The sequence below is a fragment of the Semicossyphus pulcher genome, unplaced genomic scaffold (assembly GCF_022749685.1).
Source record: "Semicossyphus pulcher isolate SPU_LCO1_2020_fin unplaced genomic scaffold, fSemPul1.0.p SCAF_8, whole genome shotgun sequence".
Lineage (NCBI taxonomy): Eukaryota > Metazoa > Chordata > Actinopteri > Labriformes > Labridae > Semicossyphus > Semicossyphus pulcher.
Genome location: NW_027211759.1, coordinates 29,117,400 through 29,139,605, shown reverse-complemented (window position 1 = coordinate 29,139,605; position 22,206 = coordinate 29,117,400). Strand labels below are relative to the sequence as shown.

Here is a 22,206-nt window from a genome sequence, read left to right as displayed (position 1 = left end):
AATTGTACACCCTCACCCAGGCGACCCAGTCGGGGTTGATTAGGCCCCCAGGCCTCAAACCAAGGGCCAGATGAGGCCTGGGCCTCTCCAAACACCGACAATTTAAACTCTATACGTATCTAAAATCTGGATACAAAAACCTATTACAAGTAACTGAAGTCACTCTAATATGAGATGAGAAAAAGCAGGATCTGATGCAACAAGGTTTATTGAGTCCAAAACAGAACCACAATACAACCAGAATCTAAGCCTGGGCAATAGAGACTGAATAAGCATTCACAGAGCATGGTCTTATGTTCCCTAAAGACCCCCGCATGGGGGTCTCACACATGCACAGAAACTCCCATTTTTTAATATTGCGTCTCGTCTCGGATTATTTTTAACCGTGTCAACGAAACTGACCTTTTAGCCATTAGCTGTTTGGTTTCGGTGTTGTCTGGTTTCTACTTGTGTACAAAAAAAAACCTGCTATTGTCTGAAAAACAGCTGACTTGTGACACAGTTATCGCTGACCAAAGGTTAGGGTGGATTTTTTTTAAATCAGTATGACAAATCACGTTTTAGCATAAAGCACATTGATTTCTAACATTTTACTTGATATATGTTTTAGCATGTTGATTTCAAACATTCTACTTGATTCATTCTACTTGATATATTGTTATAGGTTCTTCACTCTGATGATATAGTTCAATTTCACCTTCAAGGTGGTTGTACAGGCTCTAAGAATTTGTCCAACAACAGCTTGTGTCCAGGTAGCACTACCCTACCCATGGCTCTCCTCTCCTGATCCACAGCCACCTTGAGGACACTGCTCCCTTCACCTACTGGCCCCTGTGATCCCAAGCAAATTGTAGGCCCTGCAGAGGGCTGGCCTGCAAACCCACCACTTTTCCACAAGCTCTGTGTACTTTGCCCTCTTCTTCTCATTGGCCTCCTTGATGCGGTCCTCCCAGGGAACGGTGAGTTCTAATAGAATGACCTGCTGATTCAGCAGATTAACATAAAATATCCTCACCGTCATTACCAGTTTTCTTTGAATATATTTTGAGGAAGGAAAATTGACGTTGATAGAAGTTTCCTTTAGATCTTCTCTCGCTCTTGACCTCGACTCACGTGCACACACAAAAGCTTACTAAACAGAAGCTGAAACTTTGCCCTGCTTTTGTCTTTGTCAGTGTCGACACAGCGGGGACCCCAAGAGGTTACAAAGGTCTGTCCGGGTTAACTGCTCGTGTGCACGTGTGCTGACCATAACCTGCCCGGGATTTTACACATGTGCTCTCTTTGTCACTTCTCCTCGTCTTTGACCCCTGCACTCCTAAACTGGAACGTGATTTCTCAGAAGATGACGTGTCACTGCTGTCAGGTAATGACACCACAGCTGGAGAGCCAGCCTGCACAGGAGCATGAAGGCCTCAATTTGACCACAAAAGGTAGGGTTACATGTTATTTTACATAGCGTGCACACATTCTTTTCATTGTATTATGATTGTTGTCATGATCTAGATTTTGATGTAGATCTCGTTCAAACCAATCACACAGGAAATGCATGAAAATCCTTTGTACAAGTTTGAAATCAGTCTATGAAGCTCCATTCTTATTATGTGTGTTGTGTATTATACATCAACAGAAAAAGGAAATGAGCTTAATCCTATCATTCCTGCTAAATCTAATCTGCTTGCTGTGCTGAAAAGAAATGACAAGCAGCTTACAACATCCTATACACCACATTTGGAGCTGTTTCCTCCTGTAGATGTAAACACGGTTGTTTTTAATTTCTCACAGGCTGCTTGAGATTTCCAAGAACTGCCTCCTTCTGTCATAAATGATCAACTCTGCTTCAATAAAGATGGATTTAACTGTGAAATGTCATATCCACTTCCTGGAAAATTCATTTATAGACCTGAAATTCATAAAAGCTTAGAGACCAGATTATGATAAACGTTGGTGCCCAGTGTTTTACTGATCAGTTCATTGCAGATTCATTAGATGAAGAAAAGACTCTTGGTGTAAATAAATAAAGACTTTTGTGCAGCAAATGTGCAGTCTGCTTGTTGGAGAGCAACAAAGAAGGGGAAAATGTAAAAGGAAGTGCTCTTTAATCAATGTTTTTATAATGCAATACGTTACAACACCAGTGTCATGAAAAATAAACGAGCAGTGGCTCTGCTGTTTTTCATGAATGAAAAACTCACTCTGAATAATGAATGTATTATTATTTATCTCCATACAGGCGATTGTATCTTGTTTTAGCGAAGTGATATTTTACAATGATCCAAATAGACTGCACAGTAGTGCAGTGGTTAGTGCTGTCTCCTCACAGCTGGAAGTTTCCTAGTTTGACTTCCAGTTCGGACGTGGTGGGCCTTTCTGTGTGGAGTTTGCATGTTCTCCCAGTGCATGGTACCCTCCAGGTACTCCGGCTTCCTCCCACGGTCCAAACACATGCTCATTGGGTTCATTGGTGACTCTAAAATTGCTCATTGGTGTGAATCAGAGTGTGAAAGGTTGTCTATCTCTATGTGGCTCGCCCAATGACAGCTGGGATAGGCTGCAGCCAGATCACCATGGACTCCCCTGTGAGGGCGAGGCTACCTGAAGCACCAGCAGCAGCCCCTGATGGAGGCTTTGCCTGGTTCATCCTGCTTTCCTGCTCCCTGGTCTTCGGCTTGACGTTTGGGGTCATTAAGGCGTTTGGTGTATTCTATGTTGAGATAAACCAATACTTTGACACCACCGCAACAGGAACGTCTTGGATCATCTCGATTGCGGTGGCTACCATGCACGTCCTGGGTGACTATCACAATCTTTTTCTCTTAAAAGTACTTACATCTTTGTGGTTTTTTCCTTTTCATATCTCTCAAAGTCCCTCCACTCTCTTTGACCTTGAGGTCAAGTCATTTTATATGACCTTGCACACGTTACTTCTGACCACCAGGTGGCTCTCTCCTACATCTTAAAAGACAGTTCCAAAAAGCCAGGTCTGTTCTTGTGTTGAATTGTAACACCCCAATTAAACAAGAAACTTCTCTTTAGCCTCTTTAGCTTTTCCAATAAATGAAGACAACATGGCCAAATATATTTGTGGTGAAAGTAAATGTCTGTTTTCACAGAGAATATTTGTCAAACAGGATTTTATTTTAAGATAACTTCTTCAAAATGCATCTTAAAAACAAAACCTCTAACCTGCTGAGTATACACCCTGTGTTACCCTAAATAGAATGACTGTACATGTCCTGATTAGGATTATTAATGAATGTTCCGTGTGTCCCTCTGCAGCTCCTGTAGCTTCTGCTCTAAGTGCTCGCTACAGCCATCGCTCTGTGGTGATAATGGGAGGACTGATTTGCAGCATAGGAGTTACATTTGGGTCTTTTTCTCGTAACGTGGTTGAACTCTACCTAACAGTGGGGTTCATAAACGGTGAGTGGTCAAATTCAAACACAAACACACGATATATGCATAAGATACTCAGTGTTTTCCTTTGCTGCAGGTTTCGGCTTCGCATTGACATGGACGCCCACAGTGACCATGCTGGGCTTGTACTTTGAGAAGAGGCGTCCGGTGGCAAACGCCTTGGCCAGTGCTGGAGAGTGCGTCCTCACCTTTGTCCTTACGCCCCTGTTTCAGCTGTTGATTGACAGCTACTCCTGGAGGGGTGCTTTGCTTATCCTGGGGGGGCTGCAGCTTAACCTGTGTGTGTGCGGGATGCTACTGAGGCCCCTAAAAACCCCCAGAGATGTGACTCGTGAGGTCAAAGAACAGGAGGAGGATGACTCTGCAGGGGCCTCTGCAGGGCCTCTGGGGAGCAGCGTGTCTGCTGATCAGGGGGCTTGTCTTAAGGACACTGAAGAGATACATAATTCAACCATGACAGACTCAAACAACAGAACTAAGAGGGCTGATCTGAGGCCAAAAATCCTTCACTATGTAGATTACACCCTCATCACCAATCCTCGATTCATGCTCTACTCAATGTTTGGAGTGTTTGCTGCTCTGGGTTTCTTTGCGCCCGCTCTGTTCCTGGTTCCGTATGCTCGGAGTAAGGGAATTGAAGAATACCAGGCGGCTGCACTCATGTCCATCTCTGCAGTGTTGGACCTGTTTGGAAGGGTGTTCTTTGGCTGGGTGGCAAACTTGAGACTGGTGGAGACAGTAAGTTCAGTTTAATATCTAACTTGAGCCACAAAGCAGTCCAAAATTCACAGCCTCTGTATTTGCACCGTGTCGCATAGTGCATGTGATTTTATTAAAGGAAAAGTTGACATTCAAGGAAATATCTTATTGATGAGGAGATTGATACCACTTTCATGTATGTAACAAACAACCTCAGCATAAAGACTGGTACCAGGAGGAACAGCGAGCCTGGCTCTGAGCAGAAACGTAAAAATTCTGCAAGTTTTTGTCAGTCAGAGGATAAATAATCTCCTGGACTTCGAGAAATAGTCCCAGCACATACAGAGAAGGCCGACCTTTGGAGAGGCCACGTTAGCTGTTTCTCTCTGCTGCCTGTTTTTTATGGTAGGCTAAGGTAGTCAACTTCTGGTTGCAGCTTTAATATATGCAGTTTAACTCTGCAAGAGAGAGAAAGAAAGTATTTTGCATGTTGCATGTAAAGAAGCAAAGTACTGCCTGCAGGAAAAGAATGTATGGCTGTGGAGGCGACTGACAGCTGATGCACAGTCTGTCTCCTGTGTCGATGTTCCCACCAGGTGCAGCAGCTGACAGTGACAGCGATTCTGTTGGGTACTGTGCTGCTCCTCTGCCCCCTGGCTTCCTCCTTCTTAGAGCTGGCTGGTTTCAGCGCAGTGTACGGCCTGGTGTACGGTGCCACGGTCGCCATCCACATCACGGTGCTGGCCGAGGTAGTGGGCGTCCACAGGCTGGGGAGTGCGCTGGGGTTCTTCATGCTCATACGCAGCAGCGGTGGCCTGCTCGGACCACCCATCGCTGGTGAGTGAGAGAGATGCTTTGATAGTCAACTGCAAGTACAGACTGTTCCTACTGTGCATATTAGATAGAAATGGATTCCAGCTTTGAGTTGTTGCTGTAAAATTCCCTGTGATCTGTCCCACCATGATATCTGTCTGCAAGCTAAAGCAAGAAGCTGCACAGAGTAAAAAGAATATTTCACTCACAGTTTGTAACATTTCTGTGAGCGCCGGAAAAAGACCCGAATCATTTGCTCAAGGTTACAGCGTCATTTTCCTGGGCCTTTTCTTCCAGCACATTAAATCTCACACACTTGATGTGCTTATACATTGTTCTGCATTGTAACTCCAGCTCAGTGAGCCCATTCACCCAAAATGAGATTTTTACACCTCCATGACATGCAGCACCTCCCTTCAATTAATCATGAATTATGTCAATGATCCGTCCCAAAGGATCCAGGGTTTTTTATTCAGAGAGCAACTGTGCAAAAATTCTAATATCATTCTTCTTTATGGATGTGTTAATTTCACGGCTGATTGCTTCCCAAAGATTCTTTTTTTCCCCAATGACTCTCCTTTATGCTTCACATGAAATCTGTCCATATTCACTCACTGTGTCCTTCAGAACATAAGAACAAATGTAATGCCATAGTCGCATGAAAAAAGGAGTAGAAAAAAATAAAGCCTCTTGTCATTGCAGAATAGATTTTTTCAAACCTGATGCTTTGGCTACTCAGGGTCAGCAGTAACAAGTGATAAACACAATCTGCAAATACTGATTGCTTTCAAAACCCCTAATTCATCCAATCTATGTTGCCTCAGGCGGACAGTCTGCAGACTTCCAGAAAGCCAGTTCAGATCATGTGGGCCAGAAATAATATTTGACCACACCAAGATACAGAAAACAAATGGCCAGCCTTTGGAATCAGCCATGTTGAATTTATTAGCTGTTTGCACACCCAGCAGTCACAAAGCAACATAATCATTCATTCAGATTTGTTTTCCTGGCCACCAGGCAAACTCAAGTCAAATATTCACTCTCCTTCCACTGACTCTGAGGGTAAATTGTCTGGCCCTACAGCAACTTAATGGTCCACTTTGTTCACCAACGAGTTGTTAACTATTAATGTTTGCCTCTTGGTGCATACCAATGACTGTATGTATAGATGGACGATGAGTCTGAGTCTCCATCTGCTGTCATTGTATGGAATTGATGCCAAAATAGTCCCCGTGATAGGCGCTGCCATCTTGCGATGGTGACGTCATTTGGAGCCAGGATTGCACAGTACAGATCGCCGCAACTTCTGCTAACCAAAACACTTAACGAAACTTCCTGAAAAAACAGCAAAGATCCCACACGTTGAGGCCTTTAACAGCTTCTTGTGTTGGTCTGAAGCAGACGTTCACAGGTATGTAAAGTTCATTGACTGTAGTGTTAGTGCTAGTTACGTCTCCTCTTGCTGTTATTCCACTACTCTGCTAATCTGGAAGAGATCACTGCAGGAGCTGGATTTGTCAACAGTGCTGTCAATCATCCTTTTTACAGCATACATCATTTACGGTGTAAATCAGCATGATAAGAACTAACTATAACGACAGAAACCATGTGTGACGTGTATTTTGATTTTATAGTTTGACTCATGTCCCATCTGTTAACAAGGAGAAGGCGGGCTTTATGACCTATATTGCAGCCAGTCAGCAGGGGGCGATAGAGAGGCTTCACTTTTAGGGAGCTGTCATGTCAGCCATCTTTTATGCAGTCTGTGGTGCAAACAGTAGGTTTAACAAAGCTTTTCACTGGCTGATTCTGCTGGATAGGTCACTGATGACAGCTGTGATAGTCTAAAAATAGTAAAGTTGTAGGGTGTAAAATAAATGATGCTAACTTGCTCACTTGCTGAGGGAACTGTAGAGCCAAATGATCTGTGGGTTAATCACTACGAGCATAGTCGAGTGATCCGTAGTTTATCTAAAAATATTAAAGCAGCTTTAAAGTGGTAATCTTGAACATTTCACTTTCTTTCTCTTTGGTGGCACCTATGGTGATAAACAGTAATAGCAGGAGCACACTTCCCAGATATCCAGACAGTGCTGCATGTGTGACGTCCACGGCTGGCAAAAATTGTAACTCTTGATTTTCCTGGCTGACGGTCGCTTTCCTTTTTAGACTGTTTACCTTCATCTGAGCGTCGAGTTTGTTTCTTTTTCTTTGGATTTTCACTTCTTTTTGCAGTTGTATCTGTAGTCATTCATCTTTTCTTTGTTTGTTCAGCCATAGTAGATTACTGTTTACTCGCAACACTTGCAGAGACCAGAAAAGCAGCCGCTTAGCTCCGCCTACCCTCTCTGGCAGACCAACCACTGCTGGCTGATGGAAAACGTGTCACTAACTGGGCGCCGCTTGGGATTTTTTCAGTGAAAGTCGCCACAGACAGCCAGTCTGTAATACTGCAAATGCAAAGGCTTTCATCAGTGGGGCATCGGCTCAATCACCATTGTGTTACCTCATTCGGTGATAGATAGTGACTTAACAGACATTTATTTGCATGAAAATCTTTGTTATTATTACTTTAAGGTATGAGCAGATTCATAAAACACCCAGAAAACATATGCAATAATATGAACACCTTTTGCACAAATCTCATCCCTCTTCTCTCAGTATAAAAATCGTCCTTGTCTGCTTTTCATGTACATTTAGTAAGAAATTAAGGATAGTGAGTCATCTGCTTATCTGTGAACTTGTGAGTGTAGGTGTTCTTCTTTGGTAATATGCTTGCACTTACTCATTAATCTGTTCTATTGTGAAAAACAAACAACACTTTGGTTACTATTCAACTTAAATTGCAAATGAAATGGCCCTGTTGTCTGTTGTCCTCATCCAGAAGAATAAAGTCTTTATTCATACCCTCTGTGTGCAGCCACACCACCCACAGCACTGTCCTACACACCAGCGAGCATTTGAACCTGATTACTGAGGTTACGACCCATTTTCACACACAACTCCAACAAACAACAGCCGTAAATAAAGGCTGAAAAACACCCAGCTTGACTTTGGCACCCGAGTAAAGCAACTCCTGCCAGCGAGTGTCCTGCCTCAGAGCACAACCAGGGAAACCTCTCCAGCAGAGTGGAAACATAACACATTCACATAATTTGGTTTGGATTCGTTTGATGGTATTCATGGATTTCCAAGAAGGGTGTTTGTGGGAATGAGGGATTTTAGTGTAAGAGGCGGTCAGGCTGCTATTCTTTCACTCTGCAGGACGCAGATGTAGAGGAACCTGGACTTTAGTGCAGTATGTATTATCAATTCTGTATTCAGTTTGTCCTGTCACTGGTTTGATGTATGAGGAAGGCTAGAAGACCAGAAAGACAAGAAATACTTGTCATTCCCCTGTTCAGTCATCCTTCTTCATTTCCCATGTAATATTTCCATTACTCTCCATTTAATCTCTATTTATAGATTTGTCATAGAAATGTAGAATCTGTAGGCAGTGGCGTGGATTTTTAGTATAGGAAGTGTTCTCGTTTCCACTCGCTTGTAGTCCTAGTATTGACCAGTCACGTATCAGCAGGCTGCCACGTATGCAAGAAAAACAGGAGAGCAAAAGCAGGCGGAACGTAATACACCGTAATGTCATCCCGGCTCAGCTTCATCTGACAACGATTAATCTTCTTATTAATCTCTATAAACAGACTGCAGCAAGTTCAGCTGATAATCCGGAAACATCAAAATTCAACTTCAGATAAATTCCCTGGTCACTGTGTCACGAAAGCCGTTCAGCATTTAGATTTCCTGACTTTCTTGAACGCATCAGAAATGATATATCCGCCCTCCGTTCAACAAACTTCATGTTAAAGTAGTTTTCTTCTCCTCTTGAGGACAGACCTGACAAAGCTTCATGTTGACTTGTTCCTAATCTGCATCATGATGTTGTTATTTCAGCAAACTGAAGAGCCGTTAATTAAAGTCAGTCACAAGAAAATCTGTTTCTGTTTGGGCTTCATCCCGCTGAAGTAAGCCAGAGTGCAGCCTCTGTGTAACTTACTGTTTATAGTGAAACTGAGACTCAGCACGAACGGGCTCTCCTCTGGGGGATGTAATGAACCAGGAGATGATGCGCTGACATATCTGGAGGGGAGAATTTCACTTCACTTTGATCTGAACACACAGTCGCTCCTCAAGCTGCTAACTAGACTGTAAACAATGCAGCTTACGGAGAAGGAAGTCTCGGCTGTGAGTCCTGACTGCTGGTTTAAACCGGACACACCCGACATGTTCACAGTTGTCCCCAGAGGCTGTATCGCAGTCAGACTAAAGCAGAGATTGGAAGTTCTTTGAAACCTCCTAGCTTGGATCAAAGGTATCTCAATACAGGTAAATGTTAGATTTAAAATAATGCTATTAGCTGAAAGTGACCCCTAATAAAGTTAAGACCTAATTAAAGTGTTCTATTTATAACGTTACATGGTCCCACTGACACAGGGGCTATTTCTAACTTCTTTACTGTAGCGCTCAGTACTTTGCTCACTTTGAAGAGCAGAGAGTTGATGGATGTTGAGGATTCATCAAAGCGTTCTAATTATGTTTCCTGCACGGGAGGACCGCACTGGCATTACTGCCTCAGGATAAAATGAATGTTCATGTTCGTGCAATCCTTCTTTTCCTTATCTCTGCCTCTGTTTTTTTAGGTCCTTCATAACCATCTATCTTTAAATGAAGAGAGCATAACAGCGATTTAACTGTGTGTGGCCAGAGGTGTTTTACAGTCAGAAACACTGAACGCTTTAATTAGACTTAAAGGTTGTAAATACATGAATGTGTCAGGTTGAAAATCACTCACACACTTTTTCCTTCAGGTTTCCTCATTGACAAGATGAGTGATTACGGGACGGGCTTCCTCATGGCAGGAGTGGCTCTCATCGTGTCTGCTCTGTTCCTACTCCTCCTGCATCAGATGAACCACAGGGGTCAGAGGTCAACCACCAAGAACCATAAAACACCAAAAGCTGAAGCCAAACAGCTGGACACGACATGAACGGGAGAGAATAAGTAAAGACAGTTTGATAGATGGAAGAACTGAGAAAACTATTTTGAAGACTGAAAAGTAGGGTTTTATTTAGGAGTTCAGCGGTCTCAAGTCAAGTGCTGTCCGTCTGTCTGTCTGTGATTCTGTGGATGGTTTGGAGTAAGTATCTCTCCGTCACACAGAGCAGAGAATGTGTTTGCTAGCAGAGTCACAGTCTGCAGGTAATCTGTTCTGTTTATTATCAATGGACAGGCACTGAAGGGGAAAGAAATGTTGCATAACAGAGGCAGAATCAGTGAAGTCATACCTCAGGTGTTTTCACAAATAAGGGACTGTTTAAAAATGATTAGAGTGGTAGTTAGAGCAGGTAAGTGGGGGGGGGGGGGGTGGTCACTTTTGAACGTTACGCTTAGCTCTGCAGGTGCATTTTCAGTCAATTGGCTATTTGAAGCCACTTATCAATCTTATATACATGTTTATATATATTTTTCAATTTACACAAGAAACCAAATTCCCTTTTTGTAAACTAAGAGTTTAGGTGTAGGTGTGAATGTGAACCTGAAAGGTTGTCTGTCTCTATTACCCCCTTTCCCAAAATTAACGCGTTGACGCAGGTTTTTGAGACCCGGTAAGACCCGCTAATAGATGACAATTGTCTCTGTTCCCACTGCCAGTGAAGTATCCTCCTTTAAGTCTCTTTTCTGCTGTGTCACAAACGCGCCGGAGACAGGGTTAGTAAACAGTGAAGATGTTACGGGGGTTAGGTCTTTATTTCTATTACTCATTCAGTCTGTTTATCAAACTCAGTGATGACAAATGTGGAACGATGTTCAAGCGCTGCTTGGACGGAGATGGGCGGCATTTGTAGCTGAGATGACGAGGAGTCGTAGAAGTTACCGACGGAGCATAGCATTGCGCCGGAAAGGGGGCGGAAAGAAACACAAATGTGGAATCAAATCACGAGCACGACATCTACAAACCAAACAAAGACACTCAGCTCAGAGAGGCTCATGTCGTCCGATGAAAATAGACATGACGGAGGGGAGACCTCCAGCATTGGAGCCGAGGCGATAACTACCCGGGTCTACTGCAGAGTCATTTGCCGGGTCTGAATGCCGATTGTAGCCTTTCCCACTAAGCAAAAAAGCCGAGTGTTAGCGGGTTTTTTGTCCAATGGAAAAGCCCTGTGATTGACTGCTGATCAGTCAATCACCTCTTTTACCAATGACAGCTGTGTTCGGATCCAGCCCCCTGAACCCTGAACAGAATAAGAGATGTACATAATGGCTGGCTGGAGGTATCTTTAGTTAAAAGATCTTTACTCTGGTATAATTTGAAGATATTTAGAAGTCGGTTGCAGCTATTCACTCCTCTCTACCTCAATAATTTTCATTCAGTCTATAAATGGTTTGTATAGAAATAAACTTACTTTCAAAAAACACTGCAGCTACTGGAATATCTAAAACTAGTTTTACTTTAATTGTTGTGAAATCACTCTTTGTTTGTCTTTTTGTTATTTGTCCTTTACTGCATTATTGTCATGCATAATACAGTATACAGCAGAAGATAGCTGAATTACAAAGTGAAAATGTGTCTTTGGCTCCCTCTGGTGAAAAGCTACTGGTATTACATAGCTGCCTGTTACAGCTGCATGAATGAGCTGAGCAGTGCAGATGAATGCAGAGAGGGAACTTAAAAAGATGTAGACCAAACAGACAAATTACAGTACGTTGCATCAGTTTTTGGTTCAGTACTTAAATTGAATGCATTTTCTTTTGATGCTGCAAGATAAATTCATGAAGCATGCTACAATTTATATACAAGCTGATTTTAGAAACATGACATGTTGAATAAAGTTGCTGAAGCGAAATAATAAGTTAAAAATGGTTCATTGAATTTGGATACCGTTGCAGCCTGAATCCCAGTGAGAAGGCTTTCCTTCACTCCTCCCTCTGCTCTGAAGCAGAACGTTTGGTGTGTGCAAGCATCAAGAAAACAAGCCTCGGGATCTCAAACCAACAAGCAGCAGATAAACATCGTCAACCTGGTATAATGTGAGTATAACATATAGAAATAAACATGTCGCTCTGCATAAATCTGAAATAACAAACTCCAAACCGAGGTTTACAAACAGTGGCCCACACTGTAATCCACACACACACACACACACACACACACACAGTTAACACACACTCGTACACACTTGAGGAAAGAGACTGCAGAAAAGAAAAACTTGCCACAACAAGGGATCTGCTCACAAAATACCACAAAGCTTTGATCCGGCAGACAGGAACTGAGACATAATCCATGTTTCATAGCAGCTCAACATGAAAACCAAACACACAGAGACACACATACACAAACACACACAGTGTGCCATGGGTGACTGCATGGAGAGGGAAGAGACCACCTATTATCAGAGAAAGGTTCAAAATAAGCAGAGGTTTCAAATCCTTTAAATGAACCCAACATCTTTTGTTACTGGATACATGAGGAGGGTTGATCTTTTGATTGCACATCAGCCAGCCTGAAATCCGCAAACCTCTGTTTACTGTGCTGCACTCAAAGTCAACGACTTAGCAACAAACAAAGCATGAAGACGCTGAGTCACATCAGTCTAAGATAATACTTTTTTTTAACTTATTTTCTTAGCTGAGGAATTAATACATGCTCTATAACTATAACTGGATGTTCTTGATCTTGCATGACGAGAAAAACTCACCTTATAAAAACAATCTGATGAATTCTTCTGTGGATCTGGAGGGACCTTTCCAAAGATTGACAATGATGTCATTGCGACGTGATCAGAGTAATCTAGGCTTGGGTTTAAGAACTATTACCAACATATTTACAAACAGTTTTTAACAGAGTGCATGAATAACTGGAGGTCTGGAGCTTGAAGAAGTTGCTATTTAGGAGGCCAGGAGGGTCTGATGAAAGTTACTAGAGAGTTGGGAATTGCATGATTTAGCCATTTTTAAGCTCCATGCACTCAAGGAGCTGGAACATTTTTCAAATATTTCTTTTGCAAATCCTCTTTACTTTATGACACATACTAATGTTTTTTCTTATTCAGAATGATGTAAAACTGGTGAGAAGTCCATGAGCTTCAACTTCAGGCATGTAAGTGGGAAAGTTTTCATTTTCACCTTGTCTACAACCATGAACTATATAAAAGGAGTGGACATAGCCGATGGTTATTGGTTTTTGGACGACTGTTTTCAAAAGTTGCTGTTTTGGATCATCATTAGACAAGAGAGTGGAGCTGGAGAGGATACATGTTGCTACTATAACAGTCAGAATATAGTAATTGTACTATTAATGCAGTACTAAATAGCGCCACAAGGCGGTGTCTTCTTTTGTTTTGGTTTTGTGCTAGTGAAGCTTGTCACACTCAAGCGGCAACCTCTGGTCTTAAAAAATGAAGCCAATGCTCAAGTGCAAAAAAGTGCAGTTCCTCGAGTGTCCACTTGAGGCGCCAGAAAACAAGAAATAACATTACAGCAGGTGGGAAAATGCCAATTTTTACAGCAGAAATAAACATGTTTACAGCCTGGTTCAAAAAACGGTTTTGTTATAAATAGCTAATTTTATCGTTCAGGATAACTGTATGGGGGATGAATTCTTTTATAACAAACAAGTTTTAATTATATTTATTTTAAATTATAGGGGCCATCACTTGATTGACAGGTGGATACTGCTGGCTGTCTGCTAGACTTCGACACAGACACACAGACATTGAACTTAACTTCTGTTTGTGTAGTTGGAGCCTTTTGGGACAAATAATCTGTCTCTGTGGGATTTAAGGAACTTTCTGTTCATGCAGGAAGTCTGAGCTCCAGTTCTCCAGCTTTCGGTGAGTTAAATGCAGGACTTTTTGCATTGATACATTTTTAGCACTAAGTAGCAGGTATACTGTGCTCACTATAGCTCGCTTGTTAGCCTTTTCAGTGTTTATCAAACATTTATTTTTTTAATCGTCGGTCAGTATATAGGAGTCAGAAGTGCTTGGCTTTTCCGCAGAGAGATTACAGCGGACCATAGTGACGAAAGGTTTGGTTATTTCCCCGTCACGCATGGACTCACCGCTATCGTAACAGGCGAGCGAGCAGCGAGTCCGCTACTTCCGCTACAGAATCTCCTCTGTGGGAAACACAAAGTCAAACTAGCTCATTCATTATTTACACAGTCTGTGGCTAATAACCGCTAGCTACACTGAGGAGCATATAGCCTAGCTTCATAGCTGTAGCTGACCGATTCATGCGCTCCGCCTCTTTGCCCGTCTCTGGATTAAGACAAGTTACTAAATGAACATCATGCTCTGTTGAAGAAGACTTGATACCATCAACTCATTAGGAAAATGTTTACTGATGTATGTAATAGGTTCATTTTCTCATCTACTTGTACAATCCGACCACTTTTTGCAACCTCTGGAGTCACCCCCTGCTGGCCGTTAGAAGCACTGCAGGTTTATAGCATCACTTTTTAGAAAGAGAAAGAGAGGAGCAGATGGATAGAGCATTGTCTACGTTTGACCTTTTCAGCATCAACTCCAATAAAGCAGCAAACGCGGGAAGAGCTTTGAAGTCTAACTCGAGTTATTGAAGCGCCTCCCGGCTGCTTTGACCCCACAGTCAAACCCCTGGGCTCGGGGTCGCTATAGAAACAGCTGAAATAGTTTTTCCAATTTTTTTTCCTCTTGTGTTTTTTTTTCAGCCGACCTTGCTCCCGGGGGTCATGTGGAGGAATGCTGCACTGCTACCTGAGTTCAAAGCGCTCAGTAGCTGGACGGGAAAGAGGAGAGGTGAGAGAAGAGGGAGGAGGGAGGTGAAGAGGGAGACATAGAAATGAGGGGTGAGAGACAGGGGAGAACCAGCTGGAAGACAGTTGGGAGAGGAAAGCATGAGGAGGTAAACTTAAAACAGAGGAGGAGCACAAGTGGGGGAAGAAACAGCAAGCTACAGTAGAAAAGGAAAAAAGAGAATAGAATAGAATAATAAATAAGAGAGCGGAAGAGGGAGAAGGAGAATGACAGAAAAGAAGCGATTACTGTATGCTGGGGAAACCCTCTGAGCCGGCCCAGTACAGTCAGACCCTGAGCTGGTTGAGGCCTCGACAGGATAAAGGATAATGGTACAGAAATGAAAAAGACATGAAAGGGCAGCAGTTGAGATCGGGCATGGCTCTAACCTCCTCACTCATTAGAGGAAAAGTGACAGACATGGTGGTAATGAGGAACGACTACAGTAGCTACAGGGGGTTCAGCTTAATGAGCATTACTAGCAACCTGAACCCCCAACCACCTCTACCGCAGGCAGAGGAGCACGCTGAAACGTTGGGTTACTGCATTACACACGGACTGTCTCGTGTGTATAAAGCCTGTTGCTAAAATGAGAAATGATTATGTATGAGGCTTCAGGCTCCGAAACACTGTCAGGATATAATCTACATGCAGAAATAATGGTGTTTTTATATTAAAGACCCCCTCCAGTGAAAATCCAGTGATTCATCTTGTAAACATCTCCATGTGGTGTTCTTCATGTGCTACAAGACATATCAGGGACAACATCAGCAGTCATCTCCATGGCTGGGCCTGTCTGCTTTTAAACTGCAGTGTACCAAGGACAGGCTGAACAACACGTTTTCAGATTGGCAGGTTTGAGACGTCACAAACCTAAGGAGCCAATCCCGTTAATGGACGGGGTGACGCTATACATATCATTATGTGTAACCTATGGCAAGTCCTTTGCGATGCGCAAGCCAGCTGTAACCGTCATCAGAATTTTTGCAAAATCACTACTGACTACTAACGTTAACATTACTACTTCTAATTACTACATTTCAAGCTAGATACGTTTCAACAAGTTGCCTCTAAACGATGGCAGAGATGTGTTTTGTTTTCACGACGGAGGGGGCCGTTGTAAATTTGCATAGTGGGCGGGGCCTATGCAGAATTTTTTTAATGAGGGAGAAGGAGGAGATGGCTTTTTAAGATTTTTATGTTATTTAAACAGATTTTGGAGAAAAAACATATCAGACACAATCTATTAGTCCAAGCAGAGCATTTTATCTGACTCAAAACATGAATGGAGCGGGTCTTTAAATTGCTCAATGCGCAAGATTTTGGCAGTTCAAGCTTTAGATTTAAAGAGTGGTTGGCATGTTTGCTCAGCATCCACTCCAGACCAGGCTCTCTCCCAGTTACAACTTGCTTTTAATGCTGTTCAACCACATTTTTATAATCTCAAACTACAAAATCAAGCTCACGAAATCCTCCTTCAGTCTCTACTTTCCAGGATACACAGATTGAGTCTGTGTGTCAATATAAATACAGCTTCGGAAAAAAATTAAGAGACCACTCCAAATGTTTCTTAAATCAGCAACTCTCTCTACATGTCATGGCCAACGCAATCCAAATCTGTACCCCATTGAGAACCTCCTGAATGTGATCAAGAGGAAGATAAATGGTCACAAGCCATCGAACAAGCCAGACTGCTTGACTTTTTCCGCAAAGAATGGCCTAAGATTACCCAACAGCAATGCGAAGATATTCCAAGATGCATGGAAGCTGTATTTAAAAACCAGGCTATTCCACCAAATATGGATTTATGAACTCTTTCTGAGTTAAAACATTAGTATTGTTTAAAAATGAATATGAACTTCTTTGCATTATTTGAGGTCTGACAAACATCTTTTTTGCATTTTTTTAACCAGTCGCCATTTTCCTTTTATTTAAGACCTTAATGAGAATATTTTATTTGGAAGTAGGGAGAAATGTTGTATAGAATAAAACAAATGTTTATTTTACAACACAAACCTATAAATAGAATAGGAATAAAGAACCAGAGAAAAACATATTTTTTGCAGTGGTCTCTTAATTTTTTCCGGAGCTGTATTTTCATTGATGAATCTCTCTTTTACACCACATGTTCAGCTGTTGGTGAAAAGATCTACTTCAGAATCAAATCCAGCCTTTCTTTCGTGTCTAAAGAAAGACGGTTGCTGCCACTTTTATGTCTGTGCTGGACTATGGTGATGTTTTGTACATGCATGCCTCTTCCCAAAGCTTACATGCTCTGGACACCGTGTATCATGGAGCACTGAGGTTCATTTTAAAGCCGTCACTCATCACTGTTTGCTGTACGCACGTGTTGGATCGCCTGCTTTGTCCACACGCAGACTAAAACACTGGCTTATTCTTATTAACAAGCCTAGCTTAGGTATGCTTCCCTCGTACCTTCTAAGCTACATCAGTCAGTAGAGTGCAGGAGCTTCCAGTCTTCGGTCCCAGGACCTGTTCTTACTGTCTGTCCCAAATGACAGAACTGGACTGCGGTAAAGGCTTTAGTTTGGTTTAAGTTTGCTTCTCCCTATACTTGGAACGAATTACAAAAAGACCTGGAACTAAAGGAACGTGTATCATTGGATACTTTTAAGGTGCTCTTAAATAACTGAGGCAGACACATCTGGCTGATGTTCTGCTTGATATATTTATGATTGTGGTTGTTTGAGACAAACATTGACTGTTTTCACTTGTTATTTAATGTCTTTATTGTATTATAGTCATGTATTCTGTGTTATGTTTGTATGTATGGCTGCTCATTGTTTGTCTGAAGCTTTGTTCATGTGCTGCTGTCTGTCTTGGCCAGGTTTCAGATTTCATACATGGGAAATGAGACAGAAGTCAGACAGATGTTTGGTCTACATGAACTCCTCTTCGTCTGGTGTCAATCGTTCCTTACAACCCTCTTCTGCCCTTTTTAAACACGTCTGTATATCTCTTCTCTTCCAACTTATTATTCTCTTACATTTCCCCCTTGATCTTCATCCGTCAACACCAGCCATATTAAAGAAATACATTCATAAAAAGCAATAAACGGAAAGCATACATATTTGACATGTCACAAAAAGATGGAGAAGGAAATTATGAAACTTTTCCATTTCGGTGTTGATGTATCTACTTGATGAGTGCAGTAAAGTAAAGCGGATGGCGCCATAATACTCTGCGTGCCTCTTCAGAGTCAAATGAATCCACAACACAATCTTGTTCTGTCTGTGAATCCATACTTTGTGTGTATGTGTGTGTGTGTGTGTGTGTTTTCCACTTTATCACATCACACTGTATAAACAAGACAAACACACATCCCCACACCGACTCAAACAGCCATTAAGTCAGAGATTTATCTGCCCTCTTCTGCTGCTCGAGGTTTATGTCCTATCAGATACACATTAAAAGTGAATCCTGGGCCGATGTTATTGCTCTCTGAACTTTTCAAATGAGAGACAAGAGAGGCAATAAAAGAGAGTAAAGTAGACTTTTATAGCTGTTGATGTACAGCGCATCAAAGGGAGAAAATTTGTTTGGAATGACTCAAAGTGCTGTAAAGTTCTTACTTTGTGCAACATGACGTATAAAGCTGTTTGTTTTCTCTCTTGGCACAAAACTACAGGATGAAGTCACATCAGAAAAAACAGATGACTGAACAAGAACAGGAGTTTGATTGTATTTTACTTTCTGTATTTGTAACGCATACGCCTTTCTGCATATCTGCAACTACCATTCTCCTCCAAATCCAGCAGCCTGGTTCAAACCAACCAATCACAGCTGACCTCTGAACCCTCAGGCTGACCTCTGACCCCAGCTGACAGCCCTGATTTGGAATGAATGGCTTTGACAGGCTTCTGCTTCAGGGTTCAGCACACTGACACAAGAGCAGCCCACCAGAGAAGTGTGCTAATAAACATTTAAGTAACAATAAAATGATCAATAACCTGCTCACCTGGTTGGCTCGTTTTGCTGCAAAGACTTGTAAATGCCAAAATAATGATAGAATTATTTATGCTGTGTATTTTTAGCTCTGCCATAAATGTGCCTCAGCAGGTGGTGACAGTCTTCTGGTCTCTTGGTCTGTTGTGCTGACTTTAATGTCCCCACAACTATTGATTCACCAACCATGACACTTTGTATAGAAATTCATGGTCTTGTGAAGATGAATCTATCTCTACATAATCCTGTATAAATATAATAGTGGCGGCTGGTGCATTTTTCTCCGCGGGGGGCTATAACAAAAATCAAGCAAACATGTAGTCAACGCCATATAACGTAATACTTACCTTGCTGATAAAAAATAAATAAATAATATAAAAAATATTTTCAAATTAATTTTAAGTCTTATTAAATGAAGGTCTAGGATGTCTGGTGGCGCGGCCACCTAGTGCCCTCTATTGGCCAGCCGCCACAGAAATATAAGGTGCCCAATGGTCGCCTGAGGATGAACCTTGATGGAGAAGTTCTGTATTTTTAAACCTGGGCCCTACTTTATTATTATTATTATTTTTTTTTTTACAAATGTGGGCGTCGAAATGACTAATAGGAACCAAAACTTTTGGAATTGGTCCAGCAGATGGCTTTAGCCGTAGCCACGATGCGGGAGCAATGGCTGCAACATAATCCCCTGGGGCGATTGCTCCGGATCAAATGTATAAATGATAACAGGTTCAAATGCATGTTATTGTGTGTGACATAAGCTCTCTTTTCTCACAGATACCTGTGCTGCAACTTCAGAGGCGTAACAGTCCCGTCTTCTTCTTCGGCTGTGTTAAAGGGACATTTTCTACAGATAAAGATGTTGAAACTTTAGCAGAATACCCTTAGCGGACATGCATCCATACTGTTTTCCGGTGATAACGAGTTATTTCTTTATTTTTATTTATTGATTATTTTCTTGAGACAACAACGCTGCACCACCGTAATGTCAGAATATCATAACTTGTATCCCCAGAGCTGCAAAAGCACAAAACAAACATAAAAACGGGCTTAACTTACCTCATTAGTGTGGGCGATGGCAGCATGGCATGTCCTTCTCTGTAATATCACAGTGCCTGTTGTTTTGTTTTCTAGATGGCTGGAAAACAGAAATAATGGGAAAAATAAGTCGAGATCTCAAGAAGACGACCAGTAGTAACTTGTCACGGGAAAACAGAGTAAATAAATGTATGGATGCATTTCCGCTAAGTGCTTCAGTATTCTCTTCAGATCATTTTTCCAGAGAACCGAGCAGGGCCTGCAGGAAACAAAAGCAAGATGTCTGTGCATGTTGAAGTAAAAAAGCTCTTGTTCTACACAAGCTGCAGTGTGGCCTGGTGGACAGGTGTAATATGGTGGGCATGGCAGTCATTAAAACTGCTTAGCATTAACATGTAAGCAATAAGCATGAAGACGTTAGCATTTAGCTCAAAGCACCAATGTGCGTTCAGATTTACAGAGCTGCTTGTATGACTGTAGATTTAGCTGCTACATATTGTACAAAATAAAAACTCCTCCTATGACAAAACGTTTTTTCCTGTCAATGAATAAAATGTTTTTGTTTGAGTCATAATTAATGACAACTTTAATCTTAGCTTGTTGACATATTTGTGAGCATTCCTCTGTGTTGATTAATGTCATAGTGTTTATGTGTCTATGTCGGAGCAATAGCGATTAACAGAAGCAACAATTACCAGGTTTATACACTCAGAGATACAATAAATGTATGCTGTGTATACACACGACACCTTATAAATCTTTAGGGTACACAGTCACAGAAACCACACACCATCAACAGAGATCACATCTTCTGTCCAGATGCACAGGCTGGACTTCATTAGAAAACACATGCTGCATAAATTCCCATTCAGCTGAACAAAATGGTTCTTGTATAATCGTCACATGTGGCTGAGGAGCCGCACTGATCACTGAGCCAGATCCATCCCTGGACAGCTACCAACTATTTAGTCATGAATCAGACTGGAATAAATGTTGACCATCACGGAGCAGAAGCGTGTTATGAAGCCCGCTGAGACTCGCGGACACTCCACCCTGCAGAAACATGTACAATGTGTGTCTGCCTCCAGAGGACGCCTCACAGATAAAAGGAATTCATGTCTTTGATGAATCTTTGAATCTGTCTCTGATCACATTGATAGTTGGCAGACTTTATGTGAGGTATTCCTTCCTCTCGCTCTCATTTCTGTCTTAAATAACGTTTGAGATTCACACTCTTCTCTCATTCATAACTGTAAGGATGGAGGCTGGGTCCAGACTGAATGCTATGTTTGATTTAGCTTTGGTACAGCACAGTATGCAAGAATGCATGAGGCTGGAATGTGTGAATGTTTCACCCCTGATCCTGTTCATGAATGCAGCTGTGTGGTTTACTTAATATTCATGTATACATTCCAGTTATAGAGGGGAGACAGGATATGGATGATGAACGTGAGAACATGTCTGGGAATATTTGAACACTGTCTACGACTGGAAACTGTGCAGCTGCAGTTTTTCAGCTTTAATTGTGGAAGAACTGAAGAAAGATCAGGGTGTGGTTTAGTTTTAGAAACATGTGACAAGATGATTCAACACAGAGCTCAATCTTGATTTTATTCTCTTGTTCCAGGCTCATCAAACACATGTAGCATGTTGGGTCTCTCTCTAAAATGCTATTTGACTATATCTATTTCTTTCTTTGAACTGTGAACAATCGGTTCCTATGTTGCGATATTATTATTATTATTATTATTATTATTATATTATATTACCGGGGCATCAGGAGTTTCAAACAACTTTTTCTACAGTTTATGTGCCAGAAGAAAAGGCTTTTATAATCAACATGCTTCAGCGATTACCTGAGGTTTTTGTAAACAATCAGAAAATCACAGACATATAAAAATCAATTAAAAAAAACTTTTGCAGTACAATGAATATTTGCTATAAAGGCAATTGTTATGTATTTTGTGCCAAATTCTAACCAAAGTTATTTCAAGACACTTTACAAAAAGAGCAGGCCTAGACTGTGCTCTTTAGTATAGAAATATTCCTGCACCTTGTGCCAACCAGTTTTAGTGTCACTAGAAAGCATAGTTCTGTTGGATATTGATTTCCACATTTTGTGTGCAACACTCGATATGTGAAGAGTTTACTGAATTATGTCTTTTTTAGGTTTTCCCAAATCAAAAATACAGACAAAAAAAACTGTAAGGAATTGTTTTCACATTGTGTCCGACTGCTTCAACATAAGGTGCAAATATCACCACTTTAACACGCTATAGCACGCTAAGCTTTACAAAGCCCCTTTCATAAGCCCTTTTCTCACTGGTCAAAACACACCCAGCTTTTTTGCTTAGTGGGAAAGGTTACAACCGGCATTCAGACCCGGGTCAAATGACTCTGCAGTAGACCCGGGTAATTATCGCCTCGGCTCTGATCGGCA

General features: G+C 41.7%; 1 protein-coding gene across 1 annotated transcript; it reads left to right on the top strand.

Annotated features, from left to right (window-relative positions):
- The first annotated feature begins 2,567 nt into the window (after window positions 1-2,567).
- On the top strand, window positions 2,568-9,970 carry LOC138613501 (monocarboxylate transporter 2). Its single transcript, XM_069687192.1, has 5 exons — window positions 2,568-2,793; window positions 3,280-3,423; window positions 3,494-4,155; window positions 4,713-4,953; window positions 9,792-9,970. Exons 1-5 carry the CDS (start codon window positions 2,568-2,570, stop codon window positions 9,968-9,970), a joined length of 1,452 nt encoding a protein of 483 aa, XP_069543293.1.
- The last annotated feature ends 12,236 nt before the right edge of the window (window positions 9,971-22,206 follow it).

Excerpts from the sequence above, each read along its gene's own strand:
- LOC138613501 (XM_069687192.1), top strand. The coding sequence starts at position 2,568 with ATGGACTCCCCTGTGAGGGCGAGGCTACCTGAAGCACCAGCAGCAGCC. Across the intron at positions 4,156-4,712 it reads ACTTGAGACTGGTGGAGACA|GTGCAGCAGCTGACAGTGAC; the intron begins GTAAGTTCAGTT and ends TGTTCCCACCAG. Across the intron at positions 4,954-9,791 it reads GCTCGGACCACCCATCGCTG|GTTTCCTCATTGACAAGATG; the intron begins GTGAGTGAGAGA and ends TTTTTCCTTCAG.